The sequence below is a fragment of the Pseudonaja textilis genome, chromosome 2, assembly GCF_049901715.1.
Source record: "Pseudonaja textilis isolate UNSWEBS1 chromosome 2, rPseTex1.2, whole genome shotgun sequence".
In the NCBI taxonomy this organism is placed as follows: Eukaryota; Metazoa; Chordata; class Lepidosauria; order Squamata; family Elapidae; genus Pseudonaja; species Pseudonaja textilis.
This window is the reverse complement of record NC_141991.1, coordinates 30503316-30521625: the sequence shown is the minus strand read 5'-3', so window position 1 is coordinate 30521625 and position 18310 is coordinate 30503316. Positions and strand designations below refer to the sequence as shown.

Sequence of the window (18310 nt, the reverse complement as noted above, 5' to 3'; positions counted from 1 at the left end):
CTTCTTGGGGACCTGGGAAGGGGGGATCCCTACCAGCAGTCCACCAGCCAATAAAGTATTCTATTCTGTCCTGTCCTGTCCTGTCCTGTCCTGTCCTATCCTATCCTATTCTATTGGGGGCAATTTGCTGACTCTGTAAACCTCTTAGAGAGGACTGTAAAGCACTGTAAAGCAGTATGTAGGTCTAAGTGCTATTGCTATACATTTTAAGCATTCAGAAAAAAATATGTTATAAATTAGTGGTAGCAACAGTGACAATCATCAATTAAATTCTAAGAATCTATTCTTGCCTTAATTTTTTTTCTTCCTTGGTTGTTGGAAGTAGATTTTTCACTCTATATTGGAAATGTTTGCTGTTTTTCACAGGTGGCTTTTTAAAGTGCCTGTTGACATTTTCAAAAGGACCTTTTCAGAACCTTGGAAGTGCTTTGTGAGCATAAAATGGAACCAGTTTGTTTCCATGTACAGAAAGGAGTGAATCTAGGTAGGAATGGTCTGATTAAGTCCTCCTTAATACAAAAGTTCAGTTAAGAAAAGAGAACCTGTGCAAAGATGGATAGATTGAGATTGAAAATAAAAGATAACGGAGATACAAAGTATTACTTAACTTGGAATAGATTTTATGAATGGTTAGAGATAAGAGGTAGAAATTAGATGATTGGCATTAGATGAATATATAAATTAAACATAAACATGATTTATAACTATAAATATGCTAATACAATTAATAGGATTGTAAATAAGCCAACATAATTATAAGTATAAATATGCTAATATAATTAATAGGATTGTAAATAAGCCAACATAATTATAAGTTTGGTTAACATTATTCATTATTCTATTGTACCACTACGATACTAGGTGTATACGTTATTATTATTTTTTTTCCTCCTTTCTTTTGTAAAATGATATACCTGGACAATACACTGTATTCATAATGTTTATATATAAATAAAAAACTTGGACACAAAAAGAAAACATTATATCACTTCCTCATCAGCTGGTTCATGCTGTGGTAGGAGGCTTTAGAAGAAAGACTATGACCACAACCCCAAATACCAGTTGATCATCGGAATGAGCTGTATTGTCTAAAGTAGCACTAGCATTCAACATAATAATCAAAAGACTCCTTTACTGAAATTAGAAAAGAGTAGAGGAAGTGACATGAACCACATGACACAAACTGAGTTATTTGAAAGAATTGAGCCCAGAAAATTACATTCATGGCCTGGCTGATTAGGCAAGACAGAACTACAAGGAAATACAGTGCATGGAATACCTGACCCTAACTCTTAAATTTATCTTATTACTCATGCATAAAAGTCTATCTGTCATTTCATGCAGGCATAAATTAAGAAAAAATAGAGATAAAATCATGTGTGCTTTTACATGTTTATAGAGATTTGGCCTCTATTTATCATCACAGATACTCTCAAAGCAATGTTTCTCAATCTCAGCAACTTTAAGAAGTAGGGACTTCAGTGACCAGAATCTTTTTGCTACTCTATACAATCAAAGTGTTGTCTAAATCAACATCTTATTCCCATAATGGCCAAGCAGGTACCAGCAGAAATCACTGAAACTGAATACTATTCTTGTTACATTCCTAGTAATTTATGCTAAGACACATTTTCCTTTTGAATTAATGTAAGCCCATTTTACTAGTAACCATTTACATCTTAATACTTTCACATCTTGTGAAAGTTTTAATATCCATTTTAAACTACACATATGTGTAACTTTAATATTTTCTGTAGTAGGGCTTCTATAGTTATTTTTTTTAAATCTATCCTAAATTCCTTTCCATTCATGTTCATGAAACAAATTTAGACTTTCTGTATACATTTTACTGCTTTAAGACTTATTCTCAGGGTTTAAAACTTGTCGCTATCTTTTTGAGTTTATTTATTTATGTTTATTAAACACATTTATATGGCCACCCAACTCCCAAACGCTTATTTATTAAACATATTGATAGGACCACCCAACTCACATTTTGCAACAAGCTTGATCTTTTTTTACTGTTCTGGGAAGAGAAAGATGATAAATGGTTTTTCTACAGACTTTCCCATACCATCAAAATGCCACTTTTATAAAACCTTTGAATTTTTAATATACCACTTTTAATTAATTCCCATCCCAACTGTGCAATTAACAAATGCATAAACATTAAGATAATTAACACCCATTTGAAGTTTTAGCAGTATCATTAATGAGAGAGAATTATTATTTAATCTTTTTAGCTTATCATGTCATTATTAGCACAATGCATGAACTGCCGAACAAAACAACATCTAATACATTTCTTCCCATGTGCTATAACCTTTGCAGTGTGATTTACTGAAGCATAGAAACATAATGGCTACATCAGTGTAATCAAAGGTCTATTTAATTTGGTCTTACGATAATCATTTATATTCCCCAGTAGGTAGATACTAGAAGAATTGTGGTTCTACGGTTAAATCTAATGTTTAACAAGCTGTGGATAAATTTTCATAATGCTTGATAGCCTTTTAGTTGTCTCTTTGGTGAGGATGGTTATTTAACAATCTTCTAAAATAATGCATGATTATTGAATTTCTTCTCAAGTATCAGTACGGAAAAATGTACTTTAAGTTTACATTATGGTAACTATATCAGCACTAGGCTTTATGTTACATGTTAAATGGAATTGCTAATTCAAATTAAATGTATTCTGAAAAAAAGTTGACAGCCGAACTCTGCACATTTGTACATGCATAAAATTGCTCATACCAGTAGAAATAATAAACTCCACTGGAATGACTTAAATTGTGGAATAATAATAATATCCTGATCTCAGCAACTATTTTGGCCTGTCCTACTGCTAACTTGCCTCTTAGTTCTTTTCTTTAAAAGTTCAGTGCTCCAAACAGCTACCATTTTCATCACCATGAAGCCAAATGTAATTACCATTTTATAAAATGACCTGATGTAGCATTGCTTTGGATTGTCATGGAAAATCAAAACGGGAAATCTCAGAAATCCATTAATATGTCTGCTGCTGGCTGACCACTCCTTTCAGATAAACAGCCTGGATTGACCACTATCTTAGAAGGTGTCTAGTTAAAGTTTCCACTCAAAATAGTCTTGCACTAAACAGAATCTATGTCTTAGAGAGGCAAGTTAGTATTTTGTATTTTGTTTTGTTAAATGGAACAGTCTTAAAGCAGAGATCTTCATTCTTCTTTGAATCAATGCTATCTACTGGTGTGTGTGTCTGTCTGTCTGTCTGTCATCTATTTCTTGTTGCTTATGCTCTCCCCACCATAAAAAGGAAAACAAAACTAAATTTAAATCTCCATTTTTAAAATACTTAATAGGATATTATTTTAAATGTTGTCCCTTTACCACATCAGCAATTACAAAGGTTGGTGGAAAATTTTGGAGAGACTGTTGTGGAGGCTCCATTCAAACTTTAGAAATGAAGGGTACTGGTACTGCCCCTTCCTGTGAAGTAAACAAATTTGTATGCAAGAAGAACTACACATTTCTAGCCCTGAAGGTGATTTTGCATCTCTCAGGCTTCTTCTTAAATTCCTAAGGAGTATCCCTTAGTACAAATACTGGGAATCTATTGGTTAATGTCCATGACATCATTGGTGACTAGTAAACCAATGCTGTATTTAGCCTCATTGTTTTAGGTAAAAGGAACTCAGATGTAAATTCTTCCTCTCTGGGCTTATCACTTTCCATCAGATTAACCTTACATCACAAAGTTGCTTTAAAGGTCAAATAGAGGAAAAGAAAGAGTCATCAATAAATTTTCGGGAGTCAGGAAAAAGAAATAAAGGAAGAACTTTCAGCAACAAGGAAAAATAAATCACCAGTTCATAAGAAGTATATTAGATTTTCTTCTTCACATGAAGAAGAAACTTTCAAACTTTCTTGATGCCGTTTTGGAGTGATTTATGGTGAGCCGTTGTGAGGGCACAATTCTGATACTGGGGAATAAATAATTGGCCACCTCTGCTATATGTATTAAATATTTGTTACTTTCATTATTAGTTTATTTGTGGAACATTTTTAATTATGCCATCTATTTAATGAGGGATTTTCCCTGAAAAGAAAGATAATACAGAGAGAAAATTACTCAGGGAAGTTTAATCCTGGTCATGCATCAATAAAATTAAGCACAATGAATAAAGCCAGGTTTTGAGAGCAAATAACTCAATTTTTCAACTGTTCTTTCTGCAGCAGAAATCACATTTGATGCAGGAAGGGCGGGTTTAAGTATTTTCTAAACAAATTCAGCAACTAATCTACATTTGTCAGCTGCATATTGCTTCACAGTTTCTGAATTTAGTCTCATTAAGGTAATCACTTTAACTTCCATATCAGCATAATGTATTCATTATGAACTCTCAAACTTGGTTCATTGTGCTTAAATTAAGTTTGTTTGAATTAATGATACTGTTCTTCCTTCCTGCAAGGCCCTATTTAGTGCACTGTGAAGAGGGAGTCTTTATGCAATATTTGACAATGTTTTGAACTAGCAATCTTTTTTTTACTTGAGGGCGGAAGAGGCTAAGGTTTAAGCCATCAATTTGAAGATAATATAAAGCATTTCCACTTAATAAAAGTATGTTAACATTTTAACCTCTCTTACCAATGGAGAAAATACAAATAGGTTTAATGATATAGTAGGATTATTTTCTTATTCTTTAGCCCCTTCCTATGATTTTCTGTTTATGTTATTATGCATTATGTTTTCCACTTCAGGCAGCAGATCAAATAAAGAAGTTATACAATCTTTTCCTACAAATTGATGCCACTCAGGTGGAGGTGAATCCCTTTGGTGAAACTCCAGAAGGACAAGGTATCTTGTTTTTTTAGGGGGGTAGAGGGTTAAATATTGATCTAGCAAAGAAACACTTTTTAGATTAATGTTCTTGAGCATGGGGTGTTAGTGCTTCAAGGCAGAGCTAACAAACATTAAAAAGTAATAAAAATTCTTCACATTCTCAGTATCAGAATGGTGCCTTAGAGAATTTGAATGGTCTATAGATACAACTTCTTTCTTGTGTTTTCCTTGTCACAGACAAAATCAGCCTTCTATTTATGGCTTAAGCTTGGGTTAGACTTCACTGTAAATCAGGGAACATATGCATCTGTCGTTCAAAGACAGTTGCATAACTGTTCCATTTATACTTCTGCGAATGTTAACATTGCTTGAATGTGCCTTGCCTTCTGCCTGCTTCCCAACAGAAAGTTGGAACAACCAATGAGCATATAGGATGTGTATCTCCACACAACACATAGTTGAGATTTGGGAGGTAATGTGCAACCATTTGCAACCTATACTTACCCATCAAACCCTTCCCTGACTATGTATGTGTTGATGTCCCATGTGCTTCCAACAGAAAGTTGGAACAACCAATGAGCATATAGGATGTGTATCTCCACACAACACATAGTTGAGATTTGGGAGGTAATGTGCATCGACCCATCTGCAACCATTTGCAACCTATACTTACCCATCAAACCCTTCCCTGACTATGTATGTGTTGATGTCCATGTGCAGTTGTGGGCAAGTCGAAATCAAGCTTTAGTGTAATTATGGTTTATCATTATATTCATCTTGACACTAAAAATTCATTCCAACAGGATTGCATCAGGAATTATAATTTAAAAATCACTGTAGATCTTCACAAGGCAGTTATGGAGTCACTTCATTTATTCTGTGGAGTTAACAGGCATTTAATCTTTCCACAGAGGATCCTTTTCTTACTTAGTGGCTATTTATTTATGGAAGACATTTATACATTATCCTACTTGAAACTAGAACAACTTTCATAGCTGTTTTCATATTTCAGTTAATCAAGTTTCCTCTTTCTAGTTTCCTTTGGATCATATTTACAGAGTTGTTTTTTAGAAGCTCTGTTCTCCATGCATATGATGTAGTTTGGCGAGGTTCCAATTAACGCTTCCCTTTTGTCTTCTTTAACAACATCACACAATCCTTTGACAGTGACCACCTCTACTAGATCTGTATTAATCAGTTTTCCCAGTGATCAAGTCTTCATCTGAACATTGAAGGGATTTCATTAGTTGACATCTCAATGGCCATCTCTTGAGGACCTTGCTTGATTCATTCTATGTTTTATTCTCTCCTATCAAGAGTAGTTCTGTCTCCCAATTCATCTGAAACAAATCTATCTGATCTTGATTTCTTCCATCCTATAGCTTGGAGAATACAGTTCCATAGCTGCTCTGGAATTAGGTAGAAGGGATTATATCACAGAAAAATATAAATCCTTTCTAGTATTTGGAAAAACAATTTGCTATTTGGCAATAACAGGTAGTCCTTGACTTACAACTATAATCGACCCTCCAAAGTTCCATTGCTAAGGAAGAAAGTCGGGATTTGTGTCCCGTTTTACAACTTTTTTTGCCACAGTTGTTAAGCAAATCATTGCAGCTGTTAAGTGGAACATGTGGTTATTAAGTGAACTTGGTTTCTTCCCATTGACTTTGCATATCAGAAGTGAGCTTGGAAGGTTGCAAATAGTGATCACGGGACCCTGGGACATAAATGCATGCCAGTTGACAAGTGCCCGAATTTTGATCATGTGACCATGGGGATAGTGCAACTATTAAGAGAAAACTGCTCATAAGTAATTTTTTTCACTTACAACTTGCCGTCGTAACTTCAGACATTCACTAACTGAATAGTTGTCACTCAAGGACTATCTGTATCAGATCAATTCACTCAATCAATCAGAAAATCTCCACCCATTATCAGCCTTTCATTTCCATTTAAAACAACAACTTTTTTCTTTCATTGGGTTACTTCCCTTTTCTCCTATCCACTAGAATCTCTGCCAGTTCCCATCTGAAACCTTTTTTCCCTCTCTTCTCTCTATGTTAATACTGATCCCTATGAACCCCTAGTTATCTACTTCCTGTTACAGACTATGCCCCTGTGAACCGTTTCGGAGTTGCCATAGCGATGAGGGGGAAGGGAGTAGCATGGGGTACACTACTAGGTGTCAGGTGCTGGGTGTTGCAACGGGCTCACAGAGGGGGGAGTGACAAACTTGGAGGGACCCTGGAAGGGCACAATGGCAGTGGCCGGAGAGTCTTTGCTGGAGCATGCCTGGAGCGAGCCATTGAGGCCGGGCTTGCCAAGCCCTCATAATCAGCTGGCCGGCAGAAGTTGATAATGCTGGCTAGGTCCCCATTTCACTGTATGCTAGGTAGAGAAACCAGTAAGGGGGAATTGCTCTACCAATGGTGTGGCCTTGTTTCTTACTGGCTAGACCATGACAGGAAAAGGTTCTTGACTAGCTTCCCAGGGACAAAGATATGTCTTTAGAGCAAAGTTTCCCAAAGCTATTATATTCATTACTTGAAACTAATTCTCAGAAAGTCCTTATTGAAGTGTTCCTATTGTGTTTAGGTCATGAAGTTGTATGTTGTTACCCAAAGAAAAACTATATATTTTTACCCAGTTTGGGGTATTTTGCTCAGATTTAGGAAGCACTGCTTTAGATAAATCTTTCTTTCCTAACCTTCCATATGAACAAAACAGTTCTTTGAATGGATGCCACTTTCCTTGCAAAATTATTTTTCCCCATCAATTAAGACTTTGTCTCCATTTTTCCCCAGCCTCTCAAGTGTTTGTCTTGTACGTTTTTTTACTTATGACTATACAGTCTTGTTCTATGGAAACCGTCATTTATTTCTGTCTTCCAAGGCCATCTTTATAGAGTAAGGGCTTATAGACGGATGTAACCACGAAGTTTTGCTGAAGGCTGGCTAAGCAACAAATCTCCTTCTGATTTGTACTGTTTTAAAACAGTACAAATCAGAATCAGTAATGGCCACATTGGCAGCTTGTCTTCTCAGAGGTTCCCTTACTGGAATTCTGTCAGACAGGAACATATGTTCATCCTTCTGGCTTCATCCAGCATTCAGAGAGATGCAACATTTGGAGGGGCATCATAAAATCTTGGCAGTCTTAGGACCTTTTTCCAGGTTATAAGTTTTCTACTTATACACATATATTTGTGTCTGAGAAACCATGAAGAAGATTTTGTCAACTGCGGTTCTTCGAATAGTTGTCTGCGAACTTGCTCTTTTACCTTCTTGGTCAAGTGTTAGAAGATTCCAAATGTTCTGTGTAGTTCTTTGCAGATCCATAACCTATGCGAATATGAAGTCATCTCCGACTTCGATTCTTGGCGATTCTGTGGGCCAGGTCTCTCCACATCTTCCAATCTTGCACTCTTTCTTTGAAGTTTTTCTATGCTCTGGCTGGTGTCCATGTGTATATATTAATAATCATGTGAAGAACTGCATATACAGGTAAATAGTTGGTGTTGGTTTTTTAGTAATAGTGTTGTTGATTGTAACAAAAAAGCCAACTCATAGGACACATGCATAATAAGAAACTTCAGACAGCACATTTTGTGAAGTTGTGGTTGTGGTTTATGAATGTAAAATGTAGAATTTGACTTGTTAATAGGTACTGTAGGTTTAATTATCCTTTTCCCAGCCAAATTCATAACATCTAAATAAGAAAAGTTTAACTTGGTGCCTATGATAGGATACAGTATTTAACTAGAGATATAGATAAGCAGAGTATATAAATCTGAACGATATAAAAAATGATCAAAATAAATCCTTAATGGCCAAATTTATTTCACTTTTTGCTTGTATCTTCTCAAAATGTCAAATACTGAGATCAGTTGCAGTTTGCACAATTGGGGAGGAAATAGCATAATTTGCCCAGGTTTTTAAATTATTATTTTATGGGTACAGCCAAGAAACAATGATTTTAGTAAACTAAGTAGACTAGTTTGGCTTTTAAAATTATACTGTGTCTTATTTGACAACAATCTTAAAAGATACAGATCTTCAATAATGCAATCAAGATGTTCTTGCTATTTTAAGAAACAGTTCTTTTAGACAGCAGAATGAAACAAAGTTATTTTTAAAAAAAGCAAATGGCATAATATTATTTCAGAATAATTTAGTGCAAGAGAAGAGAATAATTTAAATAATTTAGTGTAATAGAATACAATAAGTCAAAAAATTGAAATGTGGCCAAGATGAAATGTACTTGTTTTTCGACTATAATGTAAAATAGTCAATGTTAGATTGAATTATTGGGAAAATTATTAATGATAAAAATATATAAAATATAGCACTCCCTCTCCTCACTCTTTTCCAATTCGGAAAGCTCCCTATGGCATTTTGGAGATCTATCTATCTATCTATCTATCTATCTATCTATCTATCTATCTATCTATCTATCCATCCATCCATCCATCCATCCATCTATCCATCTATCTATCTTTGGTTATTTGGGTTTTCTCCCACGTAAAATTGGAAGTAGCTAGGCGACGTTTTGATGAAGTCTCATTCATCATCTTCAGGCTTGGTAGTGGTTAATGTGTGTTTTCTTCTGGTATACGGTGTGTCCTAGTGTGCCATCTGTTTTTTTGTAGATTAGTACATCTAGGAATGGTAGTTGTTTGTTTGTTTCCATTTCCATGGTGAACTTGATTTTGGGGTGTGTGCTGTTTAGGTGTGTTAGGAAATTGTTTAGGTTTTCTTTTCCATGGGGCCAAATCACAAATGTGTCATCGATGTATCTTAACCATAGTTTGGGTTTGTGGATGGCATTTGCCAGAGCTCTGGATTCGAATTATTCCATGAACAGGTTTGCAATGACGGGTGACAGTGGTGATCCCATAGGGGTTCCTTCAATTTGTTTGTATCTTTGTCCTTTGTATATGAAATATGTGTTGGTTAAGCAGTGTTCTGTTAGTTCCACGAGGTGTTTAGCTGGTTGGTATTTATTTTTGATGATTTCAAGGGTCTCTTTTATTGGGACTTGAGTGAATAGTGAAACCACATCGAAACTTACAAGCAGATCTTCTTGCTCCACATGTAGATCTTTGATCATTTCCAAGAAGTGGTACATCTGAAGCTGCTGTTTCAGCATGGGGCTGTAGCTGTTTTGCTAAGTGTTTAGCTAGGTTTTGTAGTGGTGCTCCTCTGGAGCTGACTATGGGTCTGAGAGGTATGCCTTCTTTGTGTATTTTTGGGAGGCCGTATAGTTTGGGGCATCTGGAAGATTTTTCTCTTGGGATGATCGTCTGGAACAGCTGTCCTGCCCTACATAAGAGGTACTACAGACAAAATTAGTAAGATACTACACAGACATCACATCATTACATCAAGACTGCCTTCAAAACACAAAAAAATAGCAGCCATCCTTAGAAAGCCCAAAGATAAAATTGACCTGGAAAACCAAGGCATATACGAAGTCCCCTGTGCATCATGCCCGGCCACATACATTGGACAGACCAATAGAAGAATAAGTACCCGCCTGGATGAACACAAAAATGCAGTCAAAAAGCTGGAACATACCTCCTCACTAGTCCAACACATGGAAGCCACAGGTCATAGCATCAACTTCAATGGCACCAAAACCCTAGCCACTATAGAAAACCCCAGCCACAGAATCATCAGAGAAGCCATAGGGATTGAAAAAAGACCAGAAAGCATGAATAGAAGAGATGATTCCACCAGACTGTCAATCATTTGGAAGCCTGCACTCACAAACAAAAAAATCTCCACACCACAAGCCAGGCAAACACCTGGGCACAAACAGATCCCCCCTGATACCTCCGGCTCAAACACACCCCAACCAGGCACCTAGATGAAACCTAGCCTCCTAACTAATGATAGCCGTCCATTTACCCAGAGCCAAGCTGCACTAAAGGCCTCCAATAAAGTAACACATTGTTGCCAGCCAATCAAGATACAAAAAGAGCCAAAAACCAGACAGAAGATATTAGAAACACCAATCAAGCAGAACACAGCAAACTCCAAGACCAATAAACACAGACCAAGACTCCCAACCAATCAGGGTGAAGAAAAAACCATTCTGGCACAGCAATAGGCTGCCCCAAATTTAAATCTGAAACCACTGTAAAAGTCTGAATCACAGATGAACACTATGCAGAAGCCTGATGATGGCAGATGAGATTCTGCCGAATGGTTGCTACAACTTTAAAAGCACAACTACAATGACATGGGAAAATACCCAAACAAAGCTGAATGCCATACATACACACACACACACACACACACACACACACACACACACACACATGTAGGTCTAGGTGTGTTCGGGTCTTTTCCCATATAAGATTAAGAGTATTTTGGCGACATTTCGGTGAGGTCCCACTCACCATCCTCAGGCTGGTGCTTTCGGCTTTGTGCCAGTGCAAGCAGTGTGTGATCGGAGCTGCCGTCTCTCTATAAATACTGGTGGTGGGGGCTGGTGTGCTGGGCTGGTTGGCCTCTTGACTGGTTGATGGAGTTGATGTTGGTATAATAGGCTATGTGATGGCCTTGTGAGTTTTGTTGTGGAGATATCTTGGAACTTGTGCTGTAATCTCCTGGGTCGTTTGTTTTGTAGTGATCTTTTTTCCATTAGCCTCTCGTGTTTTAACGGCTTGGGTAATGGATTGTGTGATGGGCTTGCGAGTTCTTTTGTTGTGGTATCGTGGGTCCTGCGTTGTAATCTCCTGGGTCGTTTGTGTTTTGATCTCTTTTCCATTAGCCTCCTGTGTAGTAACGGCTTGGGTAATGGGTTGTGTGATGACCTTGTGAGACTTACTGCTGTGTTATCCTTGGTCTTGTGCTGTGATATCCTGGGTCATTTGCTGTGTTGCAACTTCTCTAGTTCTTGTGGTGTAATTTCCTGAGTTTTCTGATGTGATATCCTGAGCAGGTGGCTGTGATAGCATTCTGGATTTTAGTCTGGCTTCGAGTTTGGGGTCTGGGTCTGTGTTCTTGGCATGTGTCAGCTTGTTTGGTTTTGGGGTCGGGGGGTGTGACAGCTGCGAGGCAGCCATGGTCTGTTTTCTGGATGGTGGTTGTATATATACATATACGTTTTCTTAAGTTTTTGCGGGTACTTACATGTATGGTATTCAGCTTTGTTTGGGTATTTTCCCACGTCATTATAGTTGTGCTTTTAAAGTTGCAGCAACATTTCAGCAGAATCTAATCTGCCATCATCAGTCTTCTGTATTGTGTTCGTCATATATTATATATGAAATAATCATGTTAGTTAGAATAGTAGTAGAAGATATATTATTTGTGTATCATTATGCAGTGTCTAGCCACTGGATGCTGCTGATCAGATTATGCTGCTGATATAAATTTATGATTAATTCCTTAATTTTGGAAGGAAGAAGAATTTCTGCATTTTAATTGCTCATTAGCCTACAATTAGTTTAACATTTGAAGGCCACACCTCTCAAAGATAATGAAATTTTCATTAACAAATTAAAAGTTAACTTAGTGTATAGCACTTTTTCTCCTCCATGCTGCCAAGAGTAACCTGATCATAGTATTTTGTTTTTTGTTTTTGTTAAAAAAAATAATTCAACAAATGAATAAATTCTGCAATCTAGACAAAAGGACCCAGATTGTTGGGGCAATATGCTGACTCTGTAAATCGTTTTGAAAGGGCTGTAAAAAGCACTGTGAAACGATATATAAATCGAAGTGCTATTGCTATAAGGCTTAGAAACTGAAACATGAACGTTTATGCATTGCCTGTGTTGTTTTCCTCCATGCAAAGACTTCATCCTGTAGATTCTTTTTTAAAAAAAATACTGATTTAAAGACATGGCTGGCATCCCTTCTTCGTTAAGGGATAATGGAAATTATAACACTTACACTTAGGCAAGAAAAACCAAAAGTACACATATAGACTGGGTGAAACCAGGCTCAATAGCAGTAACTGTGAGAGGGATCTTGGAGTCTTAGTGGACAACAAGCTAAATATGAGCCAGCAGTGTGTAGCAGCAGCCAAAAAAGCTAATGCAAACCTAAGTTGCATTAACAGAGGGATACAATCAAGATCAAGTGAGGTACTAATACCACTCTATAAAGCCTTAGTAAGACCACACCTAGAGTACTGCATCCAGTTTTGGTCACCACACTATAAAAAAGATGTTGAGACTCTAGAAAAAAGTGCAGAGAAGAGCAACCAGGATGATTAGGGGACTGGAGGCTAAAACATATGATGAACGGTTGCAGGAACTGGGCATGGCTAGTCTAGTGAAGAGAAGGACCAGGGGAGACATGATAGCAGTCTTCCAATATTTGAGGAGCTGCCACTGAGAGGAAGGGGTCAAGCTATTTTCTAAAGCACCAGAAGGCCAGACAAGGAATAATGGATGAAAACTGAACAAGGAGAGATTGCCTTATTTAAATTAGCTGATTGATTCAATTTTGCATCTTGATTTATTCTATCTGCTTGATTCAAACAATGTTGTGGTATAGGATCCACACAACTGAACAAGGAGAGATTTAACCTGGACTTTCAAGAAGAGATTGGACTCCCATTTGTCAGAATGGTGTAGGATATCATGCTTGAGAGGGGGGTTGGACTAGATGACCTACAAGGTCCCTTCCAACTCTGATTATCTGTTATAATCTGGATTGGGACCCTAGTGTTGAGAGTAGAGGTCACCTCACTTTTGCAGTTTGCAAAATGAATGCATTCTGTTTTAGCTGTACAAAACCATAAGATCAGACTCCCACAGCAGCGTTCACAGAGTGATGTCAAAACGATGCCTTGTGTGATGGCATCACATAAGTTCTGCTTTGTCTTCTTGCGGATGTGTGGGGGTTCTGGAGGATTAGCTATCTGCCATGCTATTTTTCGAATAAATGCCAAGTTAACATTAAGTAAGGAAAGGGGAAGAAGGCATCAATAGTAATAATACTTAGTCTTCCTCTGAAGTCCTTTAGTTTGTTTATATTGTTCTTATAGCACACACTGATCAAATTCATTTAGCCCTCTTGATAAGATCTGTGTATTGCATAGTAAGGTAAAAGTTCCCTGTGCTAGTCGTTTCTGGCTCTAGGGGGCGGTGCTCATCTCTGTTTCTAAGCCAGTGCTGTCTGAAGACGTCTCCATGGTCATGTGACCGGCATGCCTAAACCCCAAAGGCACACAGAACATGTGATCCCTATTTTTCTACTTGCATTTTTACATGCTTTCGAGCTGCTAGGTTGGCAGAAGCTGGGACAAGTAACGGGAGCTCACTCAGTTATGCGGTGCTAGGGATTCGAACCGCTGCACTGCCGACCTTTCTGATCGACAAGCTCAGCATTTTAGCCACTGAGCCACCAGGTCCTGGTGCATAATATTGCATTCTATTGCATAGTATTGCATAGTAGTGGACTTCTATTATTTGCTTCTTTTTAAAAAAATGTTGCTTTCTTCATTCTGTTTAAAATTAGATTCCTTGCACAGACATTTTCGATTGAATCATATAAGCAATTGAGGATTCATATTAGGAAATCTTTTGGGGCCAGTGGGCTACAGCATCCTGCCAGAGAGGGGAAAGAGACTGACAACGCAGCAAAGGGTATTATCTCAAAGTGGGAAAGAGGAATAAAATGTTGAAATAGTAATGCTCTAATTTGGCCAGTGCTAAACTACAGGCATTAACAAGGTGGACTTTTATGCAAACTGGCAATCTTTTCTTTGCTTAGTAGAGATGTAAGAAGAAGCCTAGAAATGCTTCGCAATCACATATCTGCCAAGTCTCTGCTGAGCTTACTTTGCTCTATGGTTTTATTGTTGCTTCTTGGCTCTTTATCAATAAGAAAGACAAGAGGGACCAGAGACAGGAATTTGGCTTTTTTAACTGAATTAGAAATGAAACACTGTTTGAAAATGAAACTTGTTTTGCTCTGCTGTGTTAATTAAAACAAAATTGCAGGAATATTTTGTTCGCTGTGAGATGGCTCAGAGCCTGCATATCTACAAAGCCCTTGTGACAAAGCCATTATGATATTTCAGTGTTAAGCCATTTCTCTGTTGTACTGTTCCACTATTTCAGCTTTGTACAGAACCTGTAGTAGACATAGGTTTAATACAAGGAGAATGCTACCAGTTGAGCAGTCTAGCACTATTTACAGTTCTGACAACCAGTGCACACCATTGTAGTTCTCTCTTTAGGGAGACAACCAGAGAAAGTCTGCAGGTAGGGCTGATCAAAAAGAACTGGAAAAGAAAGAACGTGCCTGTCATGTTCAGGTTGCCATGTCAACCTGAATAGCATTGGTCTGATCCAACTCTCTACTGATCTCCTGATTTCACCTTTGACATAGTGGGTGGTGAGATGTAACAGATTTTATATGTCTTGTACCAGCTTAAAAGAGAAAACACTATTTTAATTTCATTGAAGCTAAGAATAACTTTGAACCTATCCCATTCATATATTCAGGCTGAAATGAAGGTAACATGGAGATATCACACTTTTTTTTCCTTTGACACCTAGTAGATTTGTGGCAAATTGCTTTTTTGATAACTACTTTTGTAAGCCCCTAAAATCTGGGGCGCAATTCTAATTCTGATTTCCTTTTCCATTTCATTTCCTTTTCCATTTAGTGGTATGCTTTGATGCCAAGATAAATTTTGATGACAATGCCGAGTTCAGGCAAAAATCCATATTTGCCATGGATGACAAATCTGAGAACGAACCAATAGAAAACGAAGCTGCCCATTATGACTTAAAGTACATAGGTCTGGATGGAAACATTGCCTGTTTTGGTGAGTAAAATCATCCTATTGCTATAAAGTCCTGGTCTGGTCTGAAAAAACGTATGCCTAACATCACACATCTAAACATGAATTGGATCAAACTTCTCTTCAGGCACTTATGACAAATATCTTAGAAGTAAAGAGTTTTACAAAGTATGAAAAAATACTGGTTTTCTAGGGAGAAAGACTTCCATGAAAAGAAAACAACAATTCTGCTAAGGGCACATGACAACAATCATACCTAAAATTCCTGTTTGATTCTTAGCTCCTTCCATAATGGTTGGGCAAGGACTGAATTTAGAGCTGCATAAAGAATTGTAGACTAGGACTTAATCTGCATCTAGATTAATACCACTGGTACATTAGATCTATGACCACCACAGCTTCCTTCCTTCCTTCTTTCCTTCCTTCCTTCCTTCCTTCCTTCCTTCCTTCCTTCCTTCCTTCCTTCCTTCCTTCCTTCCTTCCTTCCTTCATTCATTCATTCATTCATTCCCCTAGATTTTTAATCCCATCTTTATTATTTTTATAAATATCTGAAGGCAGTGAACATACATAATTCTCCTTTCTCCTCCTTTGGATTATTCTGAAGCAATACCCTGCAAGGTGGGTTGGGCTGAGAGAGAGTGATTAGCCCAAAGTCACCCAACTGGTTTTGATGTCTAAAGCAGGACTACAACTCATTGTCTCCTGGTTTTTAGACAGCACATTAATTGCTAGCCCAAATTGTCTCTCTAATCAGATCATTAAACTTCATGAGCCAGAGACACACACCTGTGCACTACCAGGATATAAACTCAGGGTATGAACCTATCCTTATACAGGTAGTCCTTGACTTACAATCACAATTGAGCCCCAAATTTCTGTTGTTAAGTGAGGCATTTGTTAAGTGAGTTTTGATCTATTTTATGATCTTACTTGCCACAGTTGTTAAGTGAATCACATGTCCACCCAGTCATATAACCACCAAGCCATGCCCACCACCTAAGCCATGCCCACAGAACCAGTTAAAAATTTTGAATCCCACCCCTGCTTGTCAGAAGGTTGCAAAAGATGATCACATGACCTTGGGACACAGCAATGGACATAAATTGCCAAGCGTCCGAATTTGGATCACATGATCATGGAGATGCTACAAAAGTTGTAACTGTGATAAATGGTCATAAGTCACTTTGTTCAGTGCCGTTGTAACTTTGAACAGTCACTAAATGAACTGTTGTAAATTGAGGACTACCTGTATCATAAGCCATTTGAAAAAATGTATATTTTGTAGAGTATTTTTTGTTGAAGCTCATTTATATAACCACCCCTCTTACAAAGTGACTCTGGACAATGAACATAATTTCAAAAAATCCACATAAATAATAAGTAACAAAAAACTATAGAAAATAAGTATCCAGCACATGTTTTTTCAGAATGGTTTGGCTGTTTTTTACAAGGCTTCTATTTTTCTTTTGTATAGTAATACCAAGGCAATCAATACAAAATTTCTTTATAAGTTCAAATCTTCATTCATGTAATTCTTTTTCTGAAAGAGATTGCTTTCCAAGGTAAAGACCGTTGACACTATTTTTTTTTTATGTTGAACAGCCACTTAAATAAAATGATACAGAATTTAAGTTTCTGTATTACTCACTCATGAACTATAATCTGAAGCTATCCAAGAATGCATTATCATGAACAGAACTTCGTAAGTGGGATATCTCTGATTATTGTATGTGTTGGTTCTTCATAGCAGCAGACTGCTCTGGAATTTCCTGCAGAAGAGCTACTTACATTTTGTACATAGATACCAGCTTTAGAATTTTCCTCCTCATTCGTAACTTCAAAACAATCAGATGTGCCTGTTTTCATTTTGTTATAGAATGATATTAGAAATGTAATTTAACTTTTTTCTCTCATACATTATTTTCCCAATTCTGATTTTTTTTGTTTTATTTTGCTTCCCATGACTGGAAGCTGGTGTCTTGGGTATGCATGTTTATGTAATCCAGGTCCTAATGTGAGCTCATGTGATATTTTTATTGCAAACAACAAAAAATGGCACATCTATCATGACCTGTTTATCCTATAGTGAGAATCCCAGGATTGCATTTTAAAGTGGGACTTCAACATTCCTTTATCCCAATGGAATTTTCTTACTTTGTCATTTGGATTTTGGCAAAATTATCTTTGTTTGTTTTCTTTTACCGTTCATTACAAAATTTGATTAGCTGTTCATGTTTATATAACAAATAAATGTGTATACATATTATATGTTATATATCATCCATTACAAGTTCAGAAATTCCGTAGGTTTAGAAGCAGCTGTTTGGACCACGAAGTCCAAAACACTGGTTGAAATGTATCTTGTCTCTCACCAGAAAAGTTTAGCTATGCAAAGTAGTTGATATTTTAATGGGCAAAGCCATTTTTTTCTATCTCATTCAGGAGCTAAGTATATTTGCACCGGGACAATCCCTTCATCTACAGAACTGGGGTCCCCAAACCCCGAGCTGCAGCCCAGTACTGTAACTTGGGCAGTTTGGAACCAGTCTGAAGAAGTGGTGGGTGAGCGTGTGTATCCACATGCATCTCCACTTGTGTGAGCAGCGGGTAAGCATGTACGCGTGTGCTCCATTTACACAAGTGGTGAGCACGGGCGACTGCTGCTCACGCAAATGGAGCTGCATGCACGTGTGCGCTTTCCCGCTGCTG

The 18310-nt window shown here is 37.3% G+C and overlaps 1 protein-coding gene across 2 annotated transcripts in view; it reads left to right on the top strand.

Annotated features, from left to right (window-relative positions):
- Positions 1–18310, top strand: part of SUCLG2 (succinate-CoA ligase GDP-forming subunit beta) — a 229682-nt gene that overhangs the window by 133099 nt on the left and 78273 nt on the right. For both annotated transcript variants that reach the window (XM_026722126.2, XM_087923634.1), the window contains exons 7-8: positions 4741–4837; positions 15461–15622. In XM_026722126.2, coding sequence (XP_026577911.1) covers positions 4741–4837; positions 15461–15622 — 259 coding nt within the window. The remainder of the gene's footprint in view (positions 1–4740; positions 4838–15460; positions 15623–18310) is intronic.